The sequence below is a fragment of the Podarcis liolepis genome (genome assembly GCF_965112155.1).
Source record: "Podarcis liolepis genome assembly, chromosome: 18".
In the NCBI taxonomy this organism is placed as follows: Eukaryota; Metazoa; Chordata; class Lepidosauria; order Squamata; family Lacertidae; genus Podarcis; species Podarcis liolepis.
Genome location: NC_139572.1, coordinates 7,407,947 through 7,434,718, shown reverse-complemented (window position 1 = coordinate 7,434,718; position 26,772 = coordinate 7,407,947). Strand labels below are relative to the sequence as shown.

Genomic DNA, 26,772 nt, shown 5'->3' with positions numbered 1-26,772 from the left:
TATTTCTGGGTTAGCGGCATATGTAACCTGCAGCGTATGTAACCCGAGGTACCACTGTATAATAAATATAATCAGCTATTTGTTGGGAGGTGTTTTACTCCTGACAAAAGAGATGCTGAAAGTAGTTTACAATGATTGTTTGCAATACAATTCCTGCTCTGAGGTGTACAGTCTAGAAGACATGACTAGGACCGGCCCACCCATGAGGCAAGGTGAGGCGGCTGCCTTAGGCAACAGGATGTAGAAGGCAGCCGATTCTGGCCTTTAAAGAATGCATATTATGTAGATAAACTAACAGGAAGGATTCGAAACCGGCGGGACCAGAAATTCATGGAAGACTGGAGTAAATTTACGGACTACTTGAAAAGTATTTGTGAAGATCAGATGACGTTTGTAGGTTTGCAAGAAGTTTTGTGAGGAGTATTATTGGAAGTATTGCAAAATTGGAGAAGGGGAAGGATGATTTGTTAAGAGATGTGAAGGCAATATAAAGTTAAGAAATGCATAAGAAGTGGTTAAAACGGTGGATCATCAGAGGTGCTGATGGAAGTCTAAAAAGATTGTATAAGTGATAAGTTTTGTGGTACATTTTTATAATTTATATGTTAAAATCAATTAAAAAATTTTAAAATTTTAAAAGGTAAAAACTTTTTACATCACAGAAAGGGCGGGCTAAAGCAGAAATCTGAGTGGGTTGTTTACCTCCTGTCTGGCAGGTTACCTGTTAATGCTTACTTGATTGGATATCCTGGGGAGCCTGGCCAGTCTTTTGTAATGATAAGTACTTAGTTCCTGAGCCAGGTCACAGGCTCACCCTATTCATACACAGACATACCCTTAAGACAGGATTTGTGAAGGAAAAGACAATGGGGAGGCTCTTGCATTTGACCTTGCAGAGAAAACACCTGGTCAGTTTGGGAGTCAAAATGGCTCCATGGCTGCTCTCCCGTGCAGCTTCAGACATGTGGCCTATATATCTTTGTACGTGTTTGCTTGGTACCTTTCTTATATACATAATGAAGCATGTGAAAGTATAGAGTATAGTTGGTACCCACTTAGAGTAACAAAGATCAGGCAGACACAGCTTTGGAGAAAAAGAAGGTGAGGTTTTATTGCTGAGCAATAAGGACCCAGTTGGAATCTCTTCCAAAGAACTGGGACCCCGAGAAAGACAAATCCTGAGGTCTTTATACCTGAGCAAATCACAGATCATGAGACAGTCACGAACACCAGCGAAAATTAGCCAATTAGCGTGCTTCTTGCCATGCTTACGGCTCCTGGTCAAGCGCAGAGTTCTACTCCCAACTTCTGCTTTCCATCATCTGCACAAATGATGCACAATGATGCACACGCTGACCTTTTCCCCAGTTCTGACAGAACAGGGAGTTTTTGTGGTTTGGCCCTGTGATAGGAATTTTATGGTCTTAGATATATGGTAATGTTCATAACTGCACATACATAGATCAACACAGGAAGACCAACCTGGAACCATTTTGATTCCTAAACTGACCAAATCCTTTCTCTGCAAGGTTAAACTGGAAAAGCCTCCCCATTGTCTCTTTCCTCATAAATCCTGTCTCAAGGATATGTCTGTTTGAATAAGGTGTGAGCCTGTGACCTGGCCCAGGAAATAAGTATTTTACCACTACAAAAGAATGGCCAGGCTCCCCAGGCAATCCAATCAAGTAACTTGGCAGACAGGAGATAACTGTGACAGGAGAAAAACAACATTAAAATTTCTGGGATGTAGGTGGGATGTATCTGAGGGGTGGTCTTAGGTTACACCCCTTCTGTGATGTACGCATAATGTTTCTGGGGGTGGTCGTGATCTGGAGGATGGGAATTTCAAAAGTCTTTATAAGCCATTGCACAGCAATTTTGTGGGTCCTCTTCCTCTCCTGCGTGTGAGGGGAGTACCCTGTTGCAACAGATCAATAAAGATCAAGCTTACTAGCTGCTTTGCTTCTCAATATTCTCTGGTTGGCCTCTGTTATTTTCTCCTACCAATAGGGAGCCTATGTAAGGACTCTATATGGGCTCTTGGATACCCCATAAGGGAAAAGGGCATATTTTTATTTACAACAGTGGATTATTTTAGCCTTCATTTGAGGGGGATTTTGTACCAGTGTCTCTGATTCATGTCTTCCCTTTTGTTCAGGGTACACGGATGTTTTCTAGGGGAAAAGTCGGTTCTAAAGTTGCTGTTCCTAGCAGTTTGCAGCTTAGCTAAGGCAAAAGCTTTCCTTTGATTCAAAATGGATTATAAAAATACTGTAAGCCCTGACTATGTGTGAGCATATATGAATATATTGATTACTGATACTGATTATATGAATAGCATAAGGGTCGCCCTTTTTCCTTGCCTCAATAAGACCTTAATTTATTTATTTGGCCCCACAAAAACACACTCTTCCATTGTCTCTTGAGAAAAGATGGCTGCCAAGAATGCAACTGAGAAACCCATTGAAAGGCCAGCTCAGAGCCGTGCACCTTGTTGAGCGTGGGAAGCTGGGACCAGGTGCTCCACTTTGCCCTCCCTGGAAGAAAAAAAAAGTGGGCTATAAACGGAATCCATTAATCAAGTTGCAGCCTTAGTGGTTTTTTTCCCTTCCTGGACTACAACTCCCATCAGCCCCAAAGCCAATGGCTGCAGGAGGGGCTGATGGGAGTTGCAGTCCATAACCTCCCCGAAGCTACCAGATGACGGGAGGGAAGGCTGGCGGCGGCATACAACCGGAAGCAGCCGCTCTAGGAGGTGCCCTTCCGCGGGAATCTATGGCGTCTTTCCCCGCCCACCTCCTTATCTATAGCGAGCGCAGACGTCTCCTCCTCCTCTTCCTCCGCGCATGCGCACTCGCCCTCCCCCTGTTACGGCGTCGTCGTCGGGCCTTCCCGCCATTTTGTCTGACGGGACGCGGCGCCCGCATCTCCCTCCCCCGCGGCGCCCGCTTTTTTTTCATGAGGGGAAAAGCGGCGGCGGCGGCGCTCCTCCTCCTGCCTTCTCCGTCGCGCTTGGCTTCGAGGCTCCATGGCAGCTGCAGCCGCTGAGGGGAGCGACACCTCGGCTGCCGGGGGGGACGACGCGGCGGCGGCGCTCCTCCTCCCTTCGTGCCCCCTCAGCGGGGCTAAAGCGGCGGGGGCCGCCTCACCGGCGCCGGGGGCCGCCTCGCCGGCCGGGTCGACGCGTCGCCTGAGCGACCTCCGGGTGATCGACCTGCGGGCCGAGCTGAAGCGCCGCAATTTGGACACCGGCGGCAACAAGAGCGTCCTGCTCGAGCGCCTCCGCAGCGTGAGTTGTGAGGTGGGGGGGGAGGCGAGGCGAGGCTCCTTTTCTCCCTCGTTTGAAAGGGTGGCGTGAAGGCCGCGTTAGGGGGGGTCCGAAAACATGGAGGTTATGGAAGGGGGGAGCACAAACCACCCCCACGCGGTTTTCTCGTCGTGTGTCCCCCCCCCAGTTTGCTTCTGAAAAAACGGAGAGAGGAAGCCGCCCCCCCGACGATAATACTGAGACCTCCGGGTACATAGGGCGGAGAGAGGAAGCCCCCCCCCCCGACGATAATACTGAGACCTCCGGGTACATAGGGCGGAGAGAGGAAGCCCCCCCCCCGACGATAATACTGAGACCTCCGGGTACATAGGGCGGAGAGAGGAAGCCCCCCCCCCCGACGATAATACTGAGACCTCCGGGTACATAGGGCGGTATATAAATCCAATAAAGAAATAAAATATAAACGGAAACATGGAAGGGAGGAGTCCAGTTTCTTGCCCCTCCCTCGTATTCCTGTGTGTGTCTCCCCCCCGCGCATATAAATTCAATGAATAAATATAAACGGAAACATGGAAGGGGGGGGGAATCCAGTTTCTTGCCCCTCCCTCGTATTCCTGTGTGTCTCCCCCCCCCCCGCATATAAATTCAATGAATAAATAAAATATAAATGGAAACATGGAAGGGGGGGGGGAGTCCAGGTTCTTGCCCCTCCCTCGTATTCCTGTGTGTCTCCTCCCCCCCCCGCATATAAATTCAATGAATATATAAAATATAAATGGAAACATGGAAGGGGGGAAAGTCCAGTTTCTTGCCCCTCACTCGTATTCCTGTGTGTCTCCCCCCCCCGCATATAAATTCAATGAATAAATAAAATATAAACGGAGACATGGAGGGGGGGAGTCCAGTTTCTTGCCCCTCCCTCGTATTTCTGTGTGTCTCCCCCCCCCGGCATATAAATTCAATGAATATATAAAATATAAATGGAAACATGGAAGGGGGGAGTCCAGTTTCTTGCCCCTCCCTCGTATTCCTGTGTGTCTTCCCCCCCTGGCATATAAATTCAATGAATATATAAAATATAAATGGAAACATGGAAGGGGGGAGTCCAGTTTCTTGCCCCTCCCTCGTATTCCTGTGTGTCCCCCCCCCCGCATATAAATTCAATGAATAAATAACATATAAACGGAAACATGGAAGGGGGGAGTCCAGTTTCTTGCCCCTCCCTCGTATTCCTGTGTGTCTCCCCCACCCCACCCCGCATATAAATCCACTAAATAAATAAAATATAAACGGAAACATGGAGGGGGGAGTCCAGTTTCTTGCCCCTCCCTCGTATTCCTGTGTGTCTCCCCCCCCCCCCGCATATAAATTCAATGAATAAATAAAATATAAACGGAAACATAGAGGGGGTCCACGTTCTTGCCCCCCTTTTTCCTGTGTGTTTCCCCACCCCACCACCCGCATATAAATTCAATAAATTAAAATATAAGCGGAAACATGGAAGGGTGGGGGGAATCCAGATTCTTTCTGCTTCCCCCTCCCCCACTTGACTGTGTGTCTCCCCACCACCACCACCCGCATATAAGTTCAAGAAATAAATAAAATATAAACGGAAACATTGAAGAGCGGTGGGGGGTCCATTTTCCTGCTCCCCCATTTTCCTGTTTCTCCCCACCACCACCACCCGCATTTGCTTCTGGGGAAAAGGGTGTTGGGGGGGAGGGTTTTTCCTTTTATTCCCCCCCCCCCGCCCTGATTCTTCTTGTTTTTCTAATGGTGCAGCTGTTTTTGTTTTTTCCACCTTGGGGAAAAGGCTACAGATGTGAACTTGTTTTCCACGACGCTGAAGTAAATTGGGGGAGGGGGGGAGACCCACCTATTTTTTTTTTGTTTTCACACCCGCACATCATCACCATTGCTTTGGGGTCCGTAGAGATGTGAAGACATGGGGTTTTTTGGGGGGGGGATTTATCCTGTTTTTTGTTTTTAAGTTTAAAAAACCGTGTATCTCTTTTGACGCTTTGGGCTCCAATAATCATAGTAATTTTATTATTTATATGCCGTCCATCTGATATGGGTTGCCCCAGGCACTCCAGGGCCACTTCCAATGAAATATCAAAACACAGAAAAACCTTCAGACATTCAAAAACCTCCCTATACATGTTAAATATAAATGCTAACACTGTATTACTGGTTTTTCCTGGTGCCCACACCCCAAGTTCACCTTAAGCAAATGAGAGGTTGTGGGTGTCCCCCCTCCCATATTTGCTTTGTTTTTATTTTTCAGTTATGTACCTTGTGTGCCGCCATGGGCTCCCGGGGGGGGGTGTAAATATTAACTGTAAACACTTAATATTACTGTTTTCCCAGGTGCTCACATCCCCAGTGCCCCATAAGCAAATGATATGTGGGGAGGGGGACTGTTTATCCCCCTCCCCCACCTATTTGCTTTTGTTTTTTAATCATGTATCTTGCTTGCCACCCTGGGCTCCTTGGGGAGGAGTAAAAATTAAATGATATTCATACTGTGCTGTTATTCCGGACCTGCACATCCATAGTGACCCCTGAAGTAAATAAGATGATGGGCTGGGGTGGAATTAAGTGGGTGAGATTATGATGATGGGATTTACTGGCGGGATATGGGGAGAAGGAGGCTTCTAAACCTTGTGCAGCGTTACATGATGGTAACGTAAATGAGATGGAGAAGGGGGCGATGATAATAATGATGACTGGCAGAATCCGAGATCAGGGAGAAGAAACGGTGGAAGAAGACTGGAAGAAATTTAAAGACTATTTGCAGAAATACTGTAAAATTAATGAATGTCAAAATGATGTTGGACTGAAAATAAGTGGTTTTGGTATTAAGGCTAATAAGAATATGTAAATATAGATAGTTATATGGATGAAAATATATAGTTAGAATAGGTTAAGAATACAGAGTAAAGATAAATGAAAGAGGGTAAGGATTTGCTGAAAGGACTTTGTAAACGGGAATACAAAAAGGGGAGGTGTGAGGAGGTCAAGGAAATAAGCAAATGAACTTAAAGATATTGAAAAATGGATTATTTCTTTTCTAAAATACTTTTTCTTTCCTTTTATTTTTTTCAACTACCTGTTTTTTTTGTATTTTGTATGTGTAATTGTTGGGTTAATTATTTCTAATTTTTAAAGCCTATGTTTAGTGTAAAATCTTAATAAATATTTTTTTTAAAAGATGATAATGATGACAGGGTTTGGATTTTGGTGAGGATGGAGAAGATTTTGATGGGATTTTGGGGTGTGTGCAGAAGGGAGTCTCCTTTTTATAGAAAACCAGATGACCCTAAAGTAAATGAGGCAGGTTTGGGGTTGCTGCAGGGGGCAGGATGGGATTCAGGAATGGTATCTTAAAGTAGAATGAAGGTGATGATGGACTTTTGAGGGGGGGTCCTAAATGTGGGATTGGATTGTGGCAAATGAGATGAGGGAGTATTGGGGTTTCAGGTGGGATAATGGGAACAAGAGAAGGAATAAAAAAGAGGGAGAGTTATGGGTTTGGTTTGGGGAGGAAAGTTAGGATGTTGGGATGTTGGGCTTTGGTTTCCTGCAAGGGGGATCGGGAGGTAGAATCCTAATTAGGTGATTGGATGATTCAGAAGTAAATACGTGATTTGGGTTCTTTCAGGACAGCAGGGATTGAGTGGGATCAAAGGAAAGAAGGTGGGGTTAAGGATTGAGTAACAGTGAAGAAATAATAATAAATAATAAATTTTATTTATACCCCACCCTCCCCAGCCAAGACGGGGCTCAGGGTGGCTAACACCATGTATAAAAACAATTGATGAAAATACAACTTAAAAACAAGATTAAAATACAACATTAAGATGCAGCCTCATTTCAGTAGAAACTCAAATCAAAAACTTTGGGGATAAAAACGTGAAATCTGCACCAAGGCCAACTATCCAGACTGGTCCTACGTGGGCCAGAAAAAAGCTAGGGAAGTCCCCAAATAAGGAGTTCCATCACAGAAGGAGAAAGGGAAAACAAAAAAAGGGGGGGGATCAAGTTGATTCCAAGCCAAAGGCCAGGCGGAACAACTCTGTCTTACAGGCCCTGCGGAAAGAAATCAGATCCTGCAGGGCCCTGGTTTCATGAGGCAGAGCGTTCCACCAGGCCGGAGCCAGTGTTGAAAAGGCCCTGGCTCTGGTTGAGGCTAATCTGACTTCCTTAGGGCCCAGGACCTCTAGGGCAGTGTTTCCCAAACGTTTTTGGGCAACGGCACACCTGCTTACCGGAAAAAAATCTCGCGGCACACCACCATTAAAGCCCCGCCCCGAGACGTCAGCGCGCAGCGTCACGCGGGGGGGGGGGACGCACAAAAGTGAACGTTTTTTCCCTTCCCCTTGCCGGGGTGGGAGGAGGCAGCAGAGCGAGGGCAGCTGAGGCGGCGGCGGCGATAGCGGGCGGAGGAGGAGCCGTCGCCGGGAGTTGCTGCTGCTGCTGTTGCTGCTGCTGCCCGGACATGCCGGCCTCCTCCTCCTCCGCTGTCTCGCGCTCCTCCCTTTTGCGCGAGCTGCCCCGCCGCTCGGCACCACCACCGCGGAGCCGCCCCCGGCTCGACGCGGATCCTCGCCGCCGCCGCCGCCGCCTCTCGCCGCCCGACTCGCCCGCCTCCCTCCCACGGCACACCAGCCGGTGTCTCACGGCACAGTAGTGTGCCGCGGCACACCGGTTGGGAAACACTGCTCTAGGGTGTTGCTATTTATGGACCTTAAGGTCCTCCGCGGGGCATACCGGGAGAGGAGGTCCCGTAGGTACTGTGAAGGGTTTTAAAGGGAAAAACCAGCAAATTGAATAAGAAAGGATTTTGGTTTCTGCAGGGGGAGAAGATGGGATTGAGGGGTGGAATTAAAAGGAGGGAGGAGGTGGTGGTGGTGTTGGGGTTTGTAAATTGTGGGGCAGGGGGGTCTCCTTCAGATGATGGTGATCCTATGCTGCTTGTCATCGAGGATCACAAGGCAGCTTACAGTATAAAAACACAAAAGTTCACATCACAGTAGCAAACGAAAACAATCCCCCCAATACAGTCATGTGAAGGATGGCAGAGAACTGGGGAGGGGCTTGAGGGTCGAATGACAAGATAGAAAGGGAAAATAGGCAGGTTCGGGGGGGGGGGAGAAAGTAGGTTGGGTGATGGTGAAGTCAAGGAGATGATAAGGAATTGAGTAGAATTAAAGGGAGCAAGGTGCTGGTGATGGGACTGGCTGGGGTGGAGAAGGCTCCTTTTAAAAGACAGATTAGATGACCCAGAGGTAAATGAGATGAGGGGTGCTGGGGTTGCTGTGGGGTAGATGATGAGAGAATGAGATCGTATAGTGGGTGGAATCACAAGGAAGGAGAAAGTAACGAAGAGGGGATTTGGTATGGGAAGAAGGTGCTTGAAGTTGGGATTGGATGATACTGTGCTGAAATAACTGAAATGAAAGGGGGATTGGGGTTGCTCCAGGGGGGGAGAGGGAGGAAGAAAAAAGAATTTGGGAGGGGGGAAAGAGAGGAGGGGATTAAGGGGTGGTTTCAAAGGGAAGAAGACAGTGATGGGCAGGGGGGATGTGTTTGTGGCAGGGGCGAGAAGAGAGAAATAGGGAATGGGAGAAGTAGAGTGGCAAGTAGGAATGGGCTGTGAGGAAGGAAGGCCAGATGATGGGGGGTGGAAGAAAAATGGCATGTTAAAATGGAAAATACAGAAGGTGCTGTGGGGGTAAGGTAAAGGGACCCCTGACCATTAGGTCCAGTCGTGACCGACTCTGGGGTTGCAGCACTCATCTCGCTTTATTGGCCGAGGGAGCCGGTGTACAGCTTCCGGGTCATGTGGCCAGCATGACTAAGCCACTTCTGGTGAACCAGAGCAGCGCATGGAAACGCCATTTACCTTCCCGCCGGAGCGGTACCTATTTATCTACTTGCACTTTGACGTGCTTTTGAACTGCTAGGTTGGCAGGAGCAGGGACCGAGCAATGGGAGCTCACCCCGTCGCGGGGATTTGAACCGCGACCCTCTGATCAGCAAGTCCTAGGCTCTGTGGTTTAACCCACAGCGCCACCGCGTCCCTTGCTGTGGGGGTAGGAAGTGGTTAATTGTCCTGAGTAAGAGTGGTGAAATTTAGGGATGCAGTGAAAGGTGTACATCAGGAAGACAGAATGAATACTGCCTTTCTTGAATGCAGGGCAGACTTGGCGTTGCTGAGCTTCCTTGCAGAGAATCCTACAAAATGTGCAAGTAATATAAAATAAGACATTTGCTGTTTCTGAAATGCACACAATCTTTTCTTCCTAACAGACCATTGAGGAAGAAGGGGGAAATCCTGATGAAATTACTGTGGTGGCAGAGAGCCCTGGCAAGAGAACTCCCAAAAGAACAGTGAAAGGTATGGAATGGCATGGATGTGCTTGCCCTCTTGCAGATTGAGTTTGCTTTTTTATCTTGTGAGCAGCTGTCCTTTTTAAACCAGCTCGTTAGCGTGTGCAGATTTTGTGCTAGTTTGGATTTTCTGGGTCAGCTATACAAATATTTTATTTAGTTATTTGCAAAATGGGTAGCATGTGTAAGTTTGGGCACCTAGATTTAAATGTTTTCCACTTCCCCCACCTCATATCTCTCTCTGTTTATGCGGTGTCTATTAGATTGTAAGACTTGAGGGCAGGGTTGTGTGTGTGTAAAAACTTTGCACAGTGCCTGGAAAACACCTGATGAGCCTCCAATCTGTTTGCTGGTTTTTAGGGCGTAAGCCAGAGGAAGAAGGTGGAGAAGATAACGGGTTGGAGGAAAACTCGCGAGATGAACAGGTAAGGGGAAGGAGAAAAGTGACTTAGTGTTCTTTACAAGCTCTGTTTTCAAGCTACAGGCATTGCAGTTTCCTTTTTTATTTACCCCCACCCCCTTTACAGGAGGATATTGAAGCAAGTTCAGATAACATCCAGGATATGGATGTGATGGATATTAGCATTTTAGACGAAGCCGAAATAGATAACACCAGTGCTGTTGATTGTGGAGATGACTATAGCTCTGAGAACCTTCTCGACTCTGACAAAGATAACATTGATGCGGAAATGAAAGAACTTCCTGAACAGCTAATGGAAAGCGAGGTCAGTGATTGGTTGGTGGCATCTCCCCTTGTGGTGCAAACCCAAAATTTGTGCTGGTGAAGTGTATGGAAAATTCAGCCCTACACACCCCAGTCTAATCACTATTCTTCCCTTGGAGTGTTTATTGTTTTGTTTTGTGGTTCAAACAACACAAGCCCTCTTAGCCGTCACAGGTAGTCTCTCTTCCTCACTTTGTGTCCTTATGTGTCAACATTGTGTTGCCCACACCTTCACTTCAGAAATTGGAATGGTTCGGTACAGAAGGGAAGGCTGGCTGGTAACAGTTAACTCTTTTTGTGACTTCTTATATCATCGCTTCAAGCACTGGTAGTTCTAAGCATTTTTAGTCTGTAAGGAATACCTTTTTTTCTTCTCTCAGGAGAATGGTGAAGAACTTGATGATCTGCTTGACGCTACTTCACCTGGTTTAACTGCAGTGAAGGTAATGTACCTGTCTCTTGATCAGTACCTGTCAGCTTGATCATATTCTGGAGCCCTGAGCTAGCAAATTGCTTTGCTGTAGTTGTTTTAATAGAGACTGTGTTTTGATGTTGGCTTCACCTAATATTTAGCTTCCATGCAAGTCAAATCAAAAGGTTTCTGAGCTCCTCATTTCCTAGTGTGAATGGTAACCTCAGTGCATAAACAGCTGGGACTGATTTAAATCAAGGCAATGCGTTGTACCCAACATTTGTCAATTCAGAATAGATGGGTTGAAATTAAGGCACATGACCAGCAGCCGTGACCATTTGTGACAATAGCTATGAGAGTATAGGAACTTTCAAACTTGGCAAATTGGCCTTTGCTTCTTTTTTCATTGTTCTTTTCTGCTTCCCTATCTTGACCCAGCAGACAATAATGAAATGTTTGTGACTGATAGTTTGAAGCAAGATCTGATAGTGACTAGATAAACTAGAGCAGACTATTTTTTCAAGGTGAAAATTGCATGTGCCTAACAGGTAAAATTGTAAACATTCATATTTTAAAAGCTATCAGATTGGCTTTTCCTTGATATAGAAAGTATCTTATCCCCATTAATCTGGCAGGGGTACCGATTCAGGTTAGAGATTATCTGCAGAACTAAAATATACAAGCTATCCTCATTTTATGTGGGGATTACGTTCTGGACCCCCACGCGTTGGCGAGGCCCAAGTAAAGCATTTCGGCACTGCGCAGTTGTGCATCAATCAGACATGCATAAAGCAGTCATTGTCTATATTCAACATTATTTACTATTAACCAAATTATTATTTGAGAGAAACTTGTTATCTGGTGTAAGCCATTCTTGGAGTTGGCCAGATAAAATTAATGGATGTGACTAACTCGAATCTATGCTGAATAGAACCTAGTTGGATTGAGCCCTCTATATTTTTTATTGAGTCTTTATTTTCTGTCCTGTTTAAAGCTGGAAGCTGATGGCCCAGAAGGATAATTTTACTTGCCACAGCAAAGATCACATACTTTCCCCCCCCTGTCTATGATAATTGTAGAGAGGAACAAAAAAAAGTAGTATGACCTCAGAGCTATTGCTGCTTAACTACTGGAAATCTTATTCAGAGAATTTTAACAGAAGTTTCCCCACACAATTCATGTAAGTTATAGTATATTCATATCCATAAGGCCTAGAAACATCCACACAGATTTAAGCACCCTATTTTTTGCCCTATAGGACGCACTTTCCCCCCTCCAAAAATGAAGGGGAAATGTGTGTGCGTCCTATGGGGCGAATGCAGGCTTCAGGCAGCTCTGCGCAACCCTAGGGAGCCTGGCGCGAAGTTGCGCCGGTCTCTCGAGGGTTGCACAGAGCTGTCTGCATTCCGAAGCCTGGGGCGCGCTGAAGAGCGTGCCCGGGCTTCGCGCAGCTCTCCGCAAGCCTGGGGAGACCGGGACGACTTCCCGCCGGGCTCCCTAGGCTTGCGGATAGCAGGCTGTTCTCGGGGCTGGGGTCGGGGGAAGCTCGGGCTCCCCCTGCGCCTGGGGGGGGGAATAAAATTCTGGGCACCACAATTTAAGGATATCCACAAGCTAGAACGTAGCCATTGTCAAATATCTAAAGGGCTGTCACGAGGAAAATGGATACGACCCAAACTAAGTTACAAAAAGGAAGATTCCGACTAAATATCAGGAAGAACTTTGTGACAGTAAGAGCTGTTAGGCAGTGGAACAGACTCCCAGAAGAGGTGGGGGCTTCTCCTTCCTTGGAGGTTTTTAAGCAGAGGTTGGATGGCTATCTGCCATGAATCCTTTAGTTGGGATTCCTGCGTTGCAGGGGGTTGGACTAAATGACCTTCGGGTCCCTTCCAACTCTATACAGTGGTACCTCTGGTTAAGTACTTAATTCATTCCAGAGGTCTGTTCTTAACCTGAAGCATCACTTTAGCTAATGGGGCCTCCTGCTGCCGCGCCGCCGGAGCTCAATTTCTGTTCTCATCCTGAAGCAAAGTTCTTAACCTGAGGTTCTATTTCTGGGTTAGCGGAGTCTGTAACCTGAAGCGTATTTAACCTGAAGCTTATGTAACCCGAGGTACTACTGTACTGTAATTCTATGATTCTGAGCAATTATAACCAGCTTTGCAGAAACCGTAGGCTCTTTGGAAATTATAAATTTATTTCACAGCTGAAATAAATTACTGTTTTGAATTTGCTTCCTGTATTGGGACAATAGTTCTGGGGCTAAATCCTATCCACAATCTTTGACACACACTCTAGTTTCCATCTCCTAAGCCTGAAATAATTACATACTATACCCTTATTTGCCTCTCCCTCCCCTCCCTCTGTTAATTTTCTAGAGCTAAAATTTAGGTTGGAAGCTTCTTGAGCCTGAGGCCATTCTTGTTTATACTCTATAAAGTAAGGTGTCTAACTTTGTGGCAGTTTTTAAGACACTGAAAAATGTAATGCAGGAAAATGGGGAAACCTTTAAAGACTCATGTAACCTTTGTGTTGGGCTTCTTCCTTTTGTTGCAACAAATAAACCAGGGGTCAGCAAACTTTTTCAGCAGGGGGACAGTCCACTGTCCCTCAGACCTTGTGGGGAGCCGGACTGGGGGGGGGGTGAACAAATTCCTATGCCCCACAAATAACCCAGAGATGCATTTTAAATAAAAGGACACATTCTACTCATGTAAAAACACACTGATTCCCAGACCATCTGCAGGCCAGATTTAGAAGGTGATTGGGCCAGATCCGGCCCCCGGGCCTTAGTTTACCTACCCATGAAATAAACTATCAGGCCTACTGGCTGCTGATTTGCTTCTTTGCTTGGCTGAAGTCTCTTGTTTTGTGACCGATCAAAGATCTGCGGGGCTAGACTGCAGCGAAGGTGGGAAACGCTTTAAGTAGCAGACCCCAATATTTGTCCTTTTCAGCCATCATTCCTCTGCTGCCTGGGGCTGTTGGTACAGTCGTACCGTTTGACTTCCAAAACGTTCAGAAACCAAACCACAGCTTCTGATTGGATGCAGGAAGCTCCTGCAGCCAATCGGAAGCCCATCGGATGTTCGATTACAAAGAATGGTCGCAAACAGGAACACTCACTTCTAGGTTTGTGGCGCTCGGGAGCCAAAACATCTGAGTACCAAGGCGTTCGTGATCCAAGGCACGACTGTAGTTGGAAGTTCAACAGCATCTGGAGGGCTACAAGTTCCCTGCAACAGGGCATCGCCTTGCTTGGATTCAACCGTCTCTATGGTGCAGAACTGTACATATTAATGCATACTATTGCACTTTAACTCAGCACAGGAAGCCCTCAACTTACAGGGGGGTTACATTCTGGGGATTGGCCCTGAAGCGAGATTTTTTTATAGTGAAAACACATTAGGTGCAATGGCAGGTGGGATTGCTGAAGTCTCCCCCCCCCATCATGTTTATTTTAATATTATTTTGCCAAGTGCATAATACTGAGTGTGCACAAGTTAAATGTGCATAGGTTGCGTGCTTACTGTATGAACTACTTCAGGCCTTTTTTGGCGCCATTTAACACCACACCCTTTTCTTCTTTCAGGACTTGGGGGAGCAACATTCAGAGCCAGGTACCTTTCGATTAATTTCTTCTAGCTGATTTTTAAAATGAGGTGGAGAAAAGGCCCAGGACTTTTAACTAACTAGACTTCTTACATTACTGAGTAGTCAACAATCCACGTCATTCCAAAGTTCATAAAGATTTTAAGCCTACGGTAACCCTTATTGCTAGCTCTGAGAAGTAACGCCTTTCTTTTCGCAGTTGCTTCCTCTAGACCTGAAATGTTCTTTTTTTTAAAGAGAAAAATAATAATAATCTCTATTTAGCTTCACAAATGCACTAGAAGAAATGTTAGCATCGCGTATGAAAGCAAAAGATTTCTACCTATAGCACAGATTGTAATATATGATTGTGTGATTGGGGAGAATAGTGAAGGCAGTTTAAAAGTTATCATAGGGGAAATACAGTGTTTTTAAGTGAGTTGCGGCGTAACAGAAGAAGGAAGACAAGAGGTTCTGCTTGGAAATTCCATAATACTGTTTCCTTTCTTGGACTTTCACATGTTCACACCATCAGAAGATGTTCCAGTTGACATGTTGGACCGCCCTGCCTTAAACAAAAAGAGAGAAAGCAATTCAGAATTTGAAATGGAATTTTGTGTTCTTTGATTCATTTCTATTTAAGCCTCTTGGAATTTGGGAAGAACAAACCTCTTGAAGACATGTCAAGAACGAGCCAGAAGGTTTTCATTAAACTAATAGGGTCGTTTTCTTCTTCATAACTTATGATCTTGCTATAATAAACCATGTCTAGTTAGCGTTAGGCATTTGAATGTGGTATACCCAAGGGGTTTTCCAATCTCTGTGTAGCCTTAGCCGTTCTCTCAGTGTTAAGTCTGGCAGCCATGCCCGTTCCGCATTTGTCTTTGCTGTGTTTCCCTGGTGATTAAACCTTGTGCCATTCTATTCCTGTTAAATCCATAGAAAATGAGAAAATGCTCGACATTTTGGGTGACACTTGTAAATCTGAGCCCCTTAAAGAAGAAGCTCCTGAAGCAGAGCAGGCACAGGAAGAGAATATCTCGTTGCCGGTCAAACAGGAAGCCCAGGAAGAGGAAGACTCACTTGCCACTGCCGTCGCTCAGTCGGACGAAGAGCTTTTAGATACGGACAGCCAGTCAGGCCAGGCTGCGGCCAAGAGCGAGGAGGATGAAGCGAAGCACTTAGTGGTAGCGAAAGGGGAGCCGAGCGAAGAGACAGTAGAGGAAGCTAACCTGGACTCTGACTCTTTAGCGGTAGAGAGCAGGTGTGGTGGTGGTGGAGGAGGAGGAGAAGGAGAAGGAAGTGGTGAGAGTAGCAAAGCAGCCCAAACTCTGGAAGCCAGTAGTGAGGAAACTGCGGAGAAGGACGCAGGTTTCCAGGTGGTTAGCCAAGATGCCGAGAAGATGGAAGCCAAGGCTAATTGTGAGGAAGAGTCCTCTGCCCAAGAGGGTGGTGATCAGAACACGAGGTTTGTTTTTTCTCCGTTTTAGACCAGATGCTCTCTTTTTCTTTTTTTAAAAAAGTCTCGTTGGTCTGTAAGAGATCAGGGTCACTGTTTTTCTTCATATTGGCCTGCAAGCGTACTGAAATTCTGTTACCTTATTATAAAAGCCATCTTTTAGGTTTTGTTTTCCCCCTTCCCCATGTACAATTAAAAAAAAAAACACCCCAGAAAGGTTTGATTTCTTTTTTACAACCTTCAGAGGTTGTTTTCTTAAATCTTTGCCTTTAATTGTCTGTAAGATGTTCTGTCTTTAAGGTTTACTTCCCGTACCTATCTTAGCAAGATGTTTTTCATTGTTGGCTTTTCTTATTTTTATTTTCTTTTTTATACAACTAATTCTGGTAGGTATTGAGTTCTAGTGTACTATATATATATATCTATTATATTAATTTGCCTTATTTTCTTTCCTGATTGGTTTTTCTTTTCTTTTTCTCCTTCTTTCTCCTTTAGTTCTGAGGAGATCAAAGATGAAAAGCCAGTTTCCAAAGAGGAGAAAGGTATATGTTTTTAAATATTGGTGCCTGTGCATAGGCAGAACTCAGCCTATGATGATGCTATTTGATTGATTTATTTAGAATAACGGACATGACTTCGTCTTTCTTGACGTGCTTAACGTGAGTCATGCAATAGCAAAAAAAAAAAAAGTTAATGCAATTCTGGGCTACATCAACAGAAATCTAGTGTCATAGTACTGCTCTATTTTGCCCTGGCTAGATTCCCACCTTGGGTTCTGGGTCCAATTCTGGGAACCCCTTACATAGAATATTGGGAAGCTGGAATGTGTGCAGAGGAGGATTATCAGAATGATCAAGGGTCTGGAAACCAAGCCTTACGAGGAACAGTTGAAGGAGTTGGATATGTTTAGCCTTTGGGGGGAAATAGAGAGTTGATAGACCCTGATGTTGGGAAAGATGGAGGGCACAAGGAGAAGGGGACGACAGAGAATGAGATGGTTGGATGGTGTTCTTGAAGCTACCAGCATGAGTTTGATCAAACTGCGGGAGGCAGTGGAGGATAGAAGTGCCTGGTGTGCTCTGGTCCAGGGGGTCACGAAGAGTCAGACACGACTAAACGACTAAACAACAACAACAGAGAGTTGATAGAAAAGCCATCTTCAGATATCTGAAAGGCTGTCACTCGGAAGATGGAGCAAGCTTGTTTTCTGCTCCAGAGGGGATAGGACTGGGACCAGTGGATTCATATGAAAGAAAAAGATTCTGGCTAAACAATGGAAAGACCTTTCTAACATTAATAGCTGCATGACAGTGGAACAGAACTCCCCTTTACTGGATGTTTTCGAGCAGAGATTGGATGTCCATCTGGCAGGGATTCTTTAGCTGTGATTCCTGCATTGGACTTGGAAAGGGGACACAAAGGATAATCCAATGCTACAAAAATTCTTTGATTCTACTCCTGAGGATGACTGCAACAGCAACGAAAGATGGCACAAGCTTCTTCCAGTCACCCAGTACCAGATGAAAATTGTTTATTTTCAGCTGTCAAAGGCCATCACGGAACTGAAATGCAACCTTGGGACCAGATGCATCGTGCCCTAGCTACTGTTGCACTCTGAAATATCTAATTTACTTGGATGCCTTCCCATAATACTAATATGACTAGAAGGAGCCATTCCCAGAGCCCCTGGCCATAACTCACAGAGTTTAGGTGCTGTTTTCCATGTCTTGAAAGAGGAAGGTTAAGGGCCAAAGCTCAGTGACAGAGCGCCTCCTTTGAATGCAGAAAGCCCCAACTCAATTCATGACATCTCCAGTTGGGGCTGGGAGAAACTCCTGGTCTGGAGCCCTGGAAGGCTGTTGCCAGTCAGTGTAGGCAACCCTGAGCTAATTGGACCAACTTCCTATGCCAGGCCTTGCTAAAAAGGAGCTGTGTCCACCCAGTGTGGCTGGGGTATATGGGGGCTTCAAGAGGACAAGTGTTTCACCTGTGGAGAAGCTGGCCCCCAAAAAGGCATCAGCTGGAAGCGTGGGATCCCCTGGGGAATTTTCAGATCCTGTCGGTTGTTTTCTCTTGCCTCTCTAGATGTTTTCTCTTGAGAGTAGTTGTGCTGTGCCTTATGTTACAGGATTTCTCATTAACTTGGGAAAACCATTAACTCTTTTTTTTAACTCACTGTATTTTAACTCACTTTTTTAAAAACTCACTGTATGTAAAAGAAGGGACGCGGGTGGCGCTGTGGGTAAAACCTCAGCGCCTAGGGCTTGCCGATCGCATGGTCGGCGGTTCGAATCCCCGCGGCAGGGTGAGCTCCCGTCTTTCGGTCCCAGCTCCTGCCCACCTAGCAGTTCGAAAGCACCCCTAAGTGCAAGTAGATAAATAGGTAGCGCTTTATAGCGGGAAGGTAAACGGCGTTTCCGTGTGCTGCGCTGGTACTGGCTCGCCAGAGCAGCTTCGTCACGCTGGCCACGTGACCCAGAAGTGTCTCCGGACAGCGCTGGCCCCTGGCCTCTTAAGTGAGATGGGCGCACAACCCTAGAGTCGGACACGACTGGCCCGTACGGGCAGGGGTACCTTTATGTAAAAGATGATGATAATAGTAATAATAGATTGCCCTTAGAAGAAGCCACCTCAGAAGAGGCCCTGTTGAATATTTTCCAAGACAATAACGCTCACACACTATCAAAGAGCTTATAACCTACCTACTCCCAGCAGCCAGGAGCATCATAGCCAGACACTGGAGAGACCTGCCAGGAGTGAACATGGACCACTGGTACCAAATCGCATGGGAAACAGCCTTACTAGGAAAGCTAACCAACATATTGAAACTAACATGGGGACAGATAGAAGAGGATGCCTTCGACCCGGTGTGGGTCCCCTTTATCGTGCACACAATCCAACAACAAGAGCCCACCGAAAGCATACGAATTGATATGGATAGCTTGATCTAACAACCCCTTCCCTTTCAGCTGCAGTCAACTTGAAGGCAACCCCAGCCTCCCCCTCCCGACCTCTCTCACTGCCAGTGAAAACTAATGAATGGAAAGAGAATCTACCCAAGCGATGCTGACACAAAAAGCTTACACATACACTAAGTAAAAGAATGCAAGTTTACCACCACACGTCCCACTACTCTCTCTCCCCACCTTTCTTCTCTCCAGTGGTACCCTGGGTTAAGATCTTAATTCGTTCCGGAGGTCTGTTCTTAACCTGAAATGGTTTTTAACCTGAAGCACCACTTTAGCTAATGGGGCCTCCTGTCGCGCCGCCGGAGCAGGATTTCTGTTCTTATCCTGAAGCAAAGTTATTAACCCAAGGTACTATTTCTGGGTTAGCGGAGTCTGTAACCTGAAGTGTATGTAACCCTTAGGTACCACTGTGTACAACATTAACACCTTGCATCAAATGTAAATGACCTGTAGAGAAAACTCTGAAATGGAGACAGAGCATGTACACAAGAAAATCCTTTAATGAAAACTCTTAGAAAGAAAGAAATGGACTCATCAAGTCTGGGAACGAAGTACAAAATGACTTTTGGCCACATCAGTCAAGCCACTTCTTCCTCGTGGAAGTAACAATGTAGCTATGACTCCCCCTCATGGGGAAGAGCCTGATTTGGATGGGGTGTGTGTGTGTGTGTGTGTGTGTGAGAGAGAGAGAGAGAGAGAGATCCAGAGACTCCCAAGTTTTTGAAATTCTGCTCTAGGCTTCCTCCAGAATTCCTCTTAGCAGCTCTACTCCCCCACCAGCAATTTCCCCCACTGCTATAGGCATCCAAAAAGAAACTGGAGGCTCCTGTGAGGTGGCTTGGAATCCTGCAAAAACAGTGAGCCCCAGCAATAACAAAATGATAAACTGGACATGTGGAATGGGCCTAGTGGTACTTCCCACCAAACAAAGTTTTCACATAGCCGCGAATGAATGTTGACGTACAACAGCTTGAGTGTCGGCAATCCCAGGCACATTTTGTTAATGTCCAGAAACCCATGGTCAGTCCTCACTAGCGAGTATAAACGAGACTGTCAAGTGTTTGCAGTAAGTATCTGACAAGTGGGGATGAAGGCGGTTCTTCTGGGATTACTACCAAATTTTTGGATGTTGGGGTCTTAACGTGCCTTTTCTCCAGGTTAGATTTCCTAGGGCTGCATTTCCCCTTCCAGAGGTGGGGTGGCTGCCTTGTCACGCTAAAGATGCTATAAACACTTCCTGTTTCCACGTAGGCCGCAGTGCTACCACGACTGGTCGGAACTTCTGGGTGAGCGGTCTTGCTTCCACCACCCGAGCAACGGACTTGAAGAACCTCTTTAGCAAATATGGGAAAGTAAGGCTGCATTGATTATTGTTGAAGCCTTGTGATGGAGAGGCAAGTTGAGGGCCTGTAATAAAATGGTGCAGAGTATCATTAACCCTTAACGAGAGTGACCTTGTTCAGGGTTCCTGCCAGGCAGAGGGCCTTCTCGGTAGTGGCGCCCTCCCTGTGGAACGCCCTCCCACCAGATGTCAAAGAGAACAATACCTACCAGGCTTTTAGAAGACATCTGAAGGCAGCCCTGTTTAGGGAAGCTTTTAATGTTTGATGTATTGCAGTATTTTAATATTTTTTGGAAGCCGCCCAGAGTGGCTGGGGAAGCCCAGCCAGATCGGCGGGGTATAAATATATGTTGTTGTTATTATTATACATTCGTCTTCCATTTTCCTATTTTTGTTTTCTGGAATTTGGAGTTTCTGGCTACTTTTAAAAGATTTTTTTTAAAAAAATTGAATTTGTTATAAAAATGTAAAGGAAACAGCAGTAATATAGAGGACATTTCATGAAGCATAGCAATATGAACAGACCCGGCAATGAATATAAATTTTATTAGATGATTCCAACAGTACAGTTTTTGTCCGAAGGTGGTTAGCCAGGTGGCCAGTGTGTGGCCTGTAATTGTTTTCTCCATCAGAAGCAAACTTAACGAAGGTGTACCATGTGTCCCAAAATTTGTCTAGTCCAGATCCCTTTCCCAGAGGTTTTAGGTTTTTTCTGCTAGCTCTTCGTTCAGCACTATAGGGGATTCTGGCTACTTAGCACGAAGTCCTCATTGGGTTGGTTTTTTTGGGGGGGTGTCCCTCTTTGACTTTTCTTCTTAAAATATGTGTTTGCTTCGGCCAACTCCAGATCGTGCTGATATCTGTGTTTCTCCAAGCCCCACTGAGCTCCATTCTGTTCAGCACTCCCCACTTTCATTTAGTATTACAATGAAGGCTGTAGAAAATTGCTACTTGCAAGTGAACCAAGTTATGCCTGTGAGTTATGCTACTGCATACGACAGAACGAAATTGTTGGGATACTGCCAGGGAGATAAAGTCCATCATGGCCCCAAGCCGTGTGCCGGACGATCCATCGATCTCCCGTAGTCACGCAGTATCATCGATTAGCGACATGAGTTTCTAGAAAATATCTTGCCACATTCTAGAGCTCATGCACACTCTTTATCAGCAGATAATTTACAGCAGAAGTCGCACGCAGGAGAGCATTATTTACAAGCTTTATTCAGCTTTGATCAGAACAAAGAAAGACATGACTGTCTGCGTCAGTGTCTCCGACAGAGAGAGAGAACGAAAGCAATAGAAACATAAGCATCCTGTGAACAGGACATGCGCAGACTCTCTGACTCACAAAGTCTGCTCCCTTTTAAGGTGGAACGGAAATATCCTAACAGGAATAAGTCACACTGTGACTTGCTGCTTGCTGTTGAGTCTTTGGCAACCCCCCACTTTTCCTTTTGTGTATGTACCAAGTAACCCAACTGGCTTTTCTTTCTCCAAAGCGAACTGGTCACTTGACACCAAGCTGTGGCTAAGACTATTTTAAATATATGTCTTTCCTTTCTTCAAGGTGGTTGGAGCAAAAGTGGTGACTAATGCTCGGAGTCCTGGAGCGCGGTGTTACGGTTTTGTGACAATGTCCACAGCTGAAGAAGTGACAAAATGCATTGCCAATTGCCACAAAACAGAATTACATGGGAAAATAATATCTGTTGAAAGAGTAAGTGCTGGTTCTCTCTCTCCCTTCACGCTTAAAACAAAAATAACCTAAGGGATGTTTTCCAAAATATCACTTCTTTTTCTAACAAATAAACGTAATTTCAGGCAAAAAATGAACCTGCTACAAAGAAGCTATTGGAGAAAAAGGATAGTGAGGTGAAGAATGAAGCTTCAGCCAGTGATAGGTAATATGCTTTAGACTTGTTTTTCTTTCATTTTTAAAAACATGTTTTCAGTAACAGTGTAAACTGTTTTTTCCCTAAGTACCTTTTCTGTTTGAAGGAATAGTTGCATTCTTAACTTAGAAGCACACACAACTTCCTGAGTGAGGATGCAGTACTGGAAAACCTGCCTGAAAGTTCAGGTGCTGTAGCTACATACCTGGTGTGAAAGGACTGCATTTACAGTCCTCCCAAGACGTGTGCCATTCGGAATGCACATCAGACTCCTTTCCTCCAAAAATCTACCACGTTGGGAAGAAGAGAGACAGCTTGGCACTCTCTCTGTCCATCAAGAGAGACCATTCATACATAAAATATTTCTTCCTATATTCTGAATTTTTGCCTTTCCAGAAGAAACTTAATACATGGGTGTATTTTATTGATGTAATATACCGTATTTTTCGCTCTATAACACGCACCCGACCATAACACGCATGTAGTTTTTAGAGGAGGAAAATCCATAGGCATGCCACCCATAGGCATTCCCTCCATAACACGCACAGACATTTCTCCTTACTTTTTAGGAGGAAAAAAGTGAGTGTTATGGTGCAAAAAATACGGTATATTGCCATTTCAAGGATCTATAGACTTAGCCTGAGGTTTCTTTGGGAAACTCTGGATAAGATAGGAGTGCGGCCTCTATGTATATATTTCTCTCTCTCTCTCTCTCTCTCTCTCTAGGAGTGCGGCCTCTATGTATATATTTCTCTCTCTCTCTCTCTCTCTCTCTCACACACACACACACACACACACACACACATACACACCCATGGCCCAAGTGTAGGCAGGCAAGACTAGCTGCTTGTCAATCAACTGATTCAAGAGACCCATTTTCACTCCATGTAATGCATGGCATTTCAAAGCCCCAACAATCAGTCAAGGCTTCAAAGCACAGTTTACAGCTCTGTGCAGGCTCTGGTGAAAAGCTGATAGTTCGGGTTTGCTGGAGACATGGGACTTCAAAGTGCCATGCAAGCACAGACACCCCTTTTTGGCGCAGCTCCATCTTTGCCTATTGCACACCTGACAGCATATGAGACAGCAGGTGGGCATGGCTTGGCCAAATGGGGAGCATAATTGGGCCCACAGGCCAGAGACCTGCGGCCAGAGATTAGTCTGACTCAGACCCATGTGTCAAATTGAGCCTCATTGCTCTGTTGGGTTTCCTTCCCCTCTGTCTTCTTTCTTGCAAACCTCCCTTTATCATTGTCCCCTAACCCTAACCCTACCCCCCAAACAGCAGACACTCCAGGGATTTGGTGTGTTTTTTCTGTCTTCAAAATTGACCGTGAGAATTGTCCTGTTCGTGGATTTTTTTATTGCTGATACAGTCACCCTGGGTTATTTAAAAGGTGTTCACAGGTATGCCATAGACACAACCAGGAGAGGGATTGCATTGTTTCCCTGCTTTTCCTTCCTGTGTTTTGAACTCACTGGTTTTGCAGGTCTGCCAGTGTGAAGAAGAGCGAGAAGGCTGACCCAAAAGAAGATGCTACAAAAGCAGAAGAAAAAGATGATAAGGGGAAAGAGGAGTCAAGATCTGGATCGGTGGATCAGTCCAAGACTCCAAAATCAGGTAAATCTACTAGGCTGCCGCATTGGGGGAGGGGGGAGAGTGTAAATGGCTGGCCACTGTCAGGTTTATTTAGAACATCAAAACCAGATTTCGTGTTGAGTATCTTAATTCCCACCCCTGTTTGTTTGTTTGTTTGTTTGTTTGTTTGTTTGTTTGTATGTAGGAAGCAAGGGTACAGAAAGGACTGTGATAATGGATAAATCCAAAGGCGAACCAGTTATCAGTGTGAAGACAACGACTAGGTCAAAAGAGAGGGTAAGTGGAACCAGAGCATTTCCCTTGATATGTGTAACTATAGAAAGGTTTAATGAAACATTCAACTTGGCTCAAAAAGTTTAAAGCTTCCGCTGATTAGAAGTACGTAGATCCTAGTAAACCTTAGACAATAGAAAGGGCAGAAGTTTAGATTGGGGTTTCTCCTTCCTTTATTAAAAAGCCACCCAATCTTGTCAGAAATTACCAGAAATTACCTGTGGTGTAGTGGTTAAGAGCAGTAGTCACGTAATCTGGGGAACCGGGTTCGCGTCTCCGCTCCTCCACATGCAGCTGCTGGGTGACCTTGGGCCAGTCACACTTCTTTGAAGTCTCTCAGCCCCACTCACCTCACAGAGTGTTTGTTGTGGGGGAGGAAGGGAAAGGAGAATGTTAGCCGCTTTGAGACTCCTTAAAGGGAGTGAAAGGCGGGATATCAAATCCAAACTCTTCTTCTTATTATTATTTATGACTCCCTTGCTTCAGTTCTTTATATTTTTTGTCCAGTGGGAGAAAGAGGCACCCAGTTTTCAGTTGCCTCCCGCAACTACCTTGCAGAACCTTGCGACACAGGTTCAAAGAATTACGATAGTATCTTAAGTTCTACTCAGAATAGACTCATCGGATCAATGCACTGAAGCTAGTTGTGTCTGTTAATTTCTGCTCTGTGATTTACGCGTATATCATTATTATTTATTAAATTTATATGCCGCCCTATACCCGTAGGTCTCAGGGTGGTTTGCAACATAAAATTACAATATAAAAAACAAGCTATTGTTAGCTTACCAGCGCTGCCTAAAATTGCAGCATGTTGTACCAGGGCTGCCTCTACCTCTGCGGCCTTTTCTACTAATGCTCCCTTAGCTGAGCTTGCAGGGCTGCAGTGCGATCTTCACCAGACATGGTTTCCAGGTACTATAAAGATGGAGGTGGTTCTTCGCAGGAGAGCGCTGTCCCTCCCATTCGATAGAGAATAGAATGGGATGCATCTAACCCAAATTAGGGCTGGGCAATATCTCCTTTTCAACAGCTTGATATATCGGCAGCTAAGTATTGTGATATGCTGATATATCACAATGTCTGCAACGAAGTGTCAGTTGCTTCTTCCTCGACACCTTAGCCAGAAGGTGTGAGTACTTCCTTAAACTCCTCAGCTACAGGACAGGAAGCTGTATTATTGTGTTTTAATGGAGTTTTTTAATTGTTTATTTAAGTTACAGGTATTTTGTTTATAGTTGAAGAGATAGCAAGTCAGGATTTTGGGAATGTGTTCTGTATAGAAACATGAAATAATCACTTATTTTTAAAATTAAGTCCCTTTAAGTAAATTGGAACCAGATTTTGTCAATTTGAGTTGCCTTGTGCTCTAAGATCCCTTGTTGGAAGCCAATTTAGACTGTTAAGAGTATATCATTTTCTCGTAGCAACTGGGCCTGCATTCATTAAGCCCACAAAGGGCACAGGACACATTTGTGAAGGTTGTGAAGTAATTCTAAATTTTTTGTGTATTGCTCAATACCCACTACCTCACGTTGAAGACTACTTTGGTGCTTATAATGCTGGGAAATGTTTTCGTAAATTAGACATTTAAGAAACTGATTATCTCACTGGCATTCTGAAATTCAGCAAGAACAAATTTGGGCCACAGCTGGTCTTCTCAGAAATGGATATCAGGAATTCAGATTGGGGAAGAGCATCTCTTTCATCTGTAAAAGCATCAAATGGCTGATTCGGTTGGGCAGTTTGCAAATTGAAGGAACGTATTGGGGTTGCTGAAGTCTAGTCTTTGTCAGTTGTCTTCCTAAGAACTTTTGGAGTTTGCCATTTTTTGTGGCAACTGGATGTCATTTATTCTGGTGGTATCCTTGCATGGGGAGCTAGCCAGGCATTCAGTGATTTTGGACGGTGGATGTAAGATGCTCACATTAGTAGTCATAGGGCCTTTGTTTTGCGAAGCCTCCTCCGGAGGATGTTCTGTCTGGTTGAAACCTACTTCCTCCTCATCTAGATATCTCATTTTAGTCCAAAAGCCCGGAGAGATCTCCCTGGGGGTGGTTTTCCTTTTAGGGGGCAATATACTGCCCTCCCTTATGTGTTGTGCTTTCATAATTAAAGGCGAGTTTATCTCTGCCCAGTGGCGTAGCGTGGGGGGTGCAGGGGGGGCCGGCCGCACCAGGCGCAACATCTGGGGGTTAGGGTTAGGGGGTGCAAATCCACGGGTTAGGGGGCACAAATTACTTGCCTTGCCCCGGGTGCTGACAACCCACGCTACGCCACTGTCTCTGCCTTTACCTGGAGGTTATGTGGACACCAATCTGCTGAATCATATTCCTGTGTAGGAATCATTTTGGGGGAAATCTGGCCCTTTTTTAGATCACCCTCCTTGGTATCATTATATGCGTCTTTCCCAGCCAGTCTGTTCCTTAATGTTTCTGGTCTTTCTAGAATTTCAGCTTGGATTGAGGACGAGAATGACCAGAATTGACTTATTAGAGTGTTTTCTTCTGTAGAGAAATTGTCCTTTCACTCCTTTCACAGGGCATTCATATTGGGGTTGGGTTTTTCCTCCCAGAGTGAAATTGCCCTAAAATCATACTTTTCTGTTAACTTTTTGCAACTCTGGGTGTTTTCATTTAGAGTATCAAGAGCCAGGATCGCAAATCGGAGAGTAGAGAAAAAAGCAGAGAGAGGCCCTTCAGCAAAGGCAGAGATCAGAAACGGCTGAGCGAAGAGCCGCACCGGTAAGATCCTGTTTTGGCAAAACAAAATTTGCTTCTCAAACGAATTTTCTCCACCACCACCACCCTTCCCCTTCATCCTTCCCTTTTCCCTAAATGGTAAGCATG

The 26,772-nt window shown here is 45.3% G+C and overlaps 1 protein-coding gene across 1 annotated transcript in view; it reads left to right on the top strand.

The window, feature by feature from the left end:
- The first annotated feature begins 2,847 nt into the window (after positions 1-2,847).
- Positions 2,848-26,772, top strand: part of LOC310697250 (scaffold attachment factor B1-like) — a 39,338-nt gene continuing 15,413 nt past the window's right edge. Inside the window, exons 1-14 of the mRNA XM_083483696.1 lie at positions 2,848-3,289; positions 9,584-9,671; positions 10,025-10,089; positions 10,192-10,389; positions 10,769-10,831; positions 14,393-14,420; positions 15,334-15,859; positions 16,346-16,392; positions 20,071-20,171; positions 21,729-21,878; positions 21,983-22,062; positions 23,544-23,674; positions 23,838-23,929; positions 26,564-26,667. Coding sequence (XP_083339822.1) covers positions 3,029-3,289; positions 9,584-9,671; positions 10,025-10,089; positions 10,192-10,389; positions 10,769-10,831; positions 14,393-14,420; positions 15,334-15,859; positions 16,346-16,392; positions 20,071-20,171; positions 21,729-21,878; positions 21,983-22,062; positions 23,544-23,674; positions 23,838-23,929; positions 26,564-26,667 — 1,934 coding nt within the window. The 5' untranslated portion in view covers positions 2,848-3,028. The remainder of the gene's footprint in view (positions 3,290-9,583; positions 9,672-10,024; positions 10,090-10,191; positions 10,390-10,768; positions 10,832-14,392; positions 14,421-15,333; positions 15,860-16,345; positions 16,393-20,070; positions 20,172-21,728; positions 21,879-21,982; positions 22,063-23,543; positions 23,675-23,837; positions 23,930-26,563; positions 26,668-26,772) is intronic.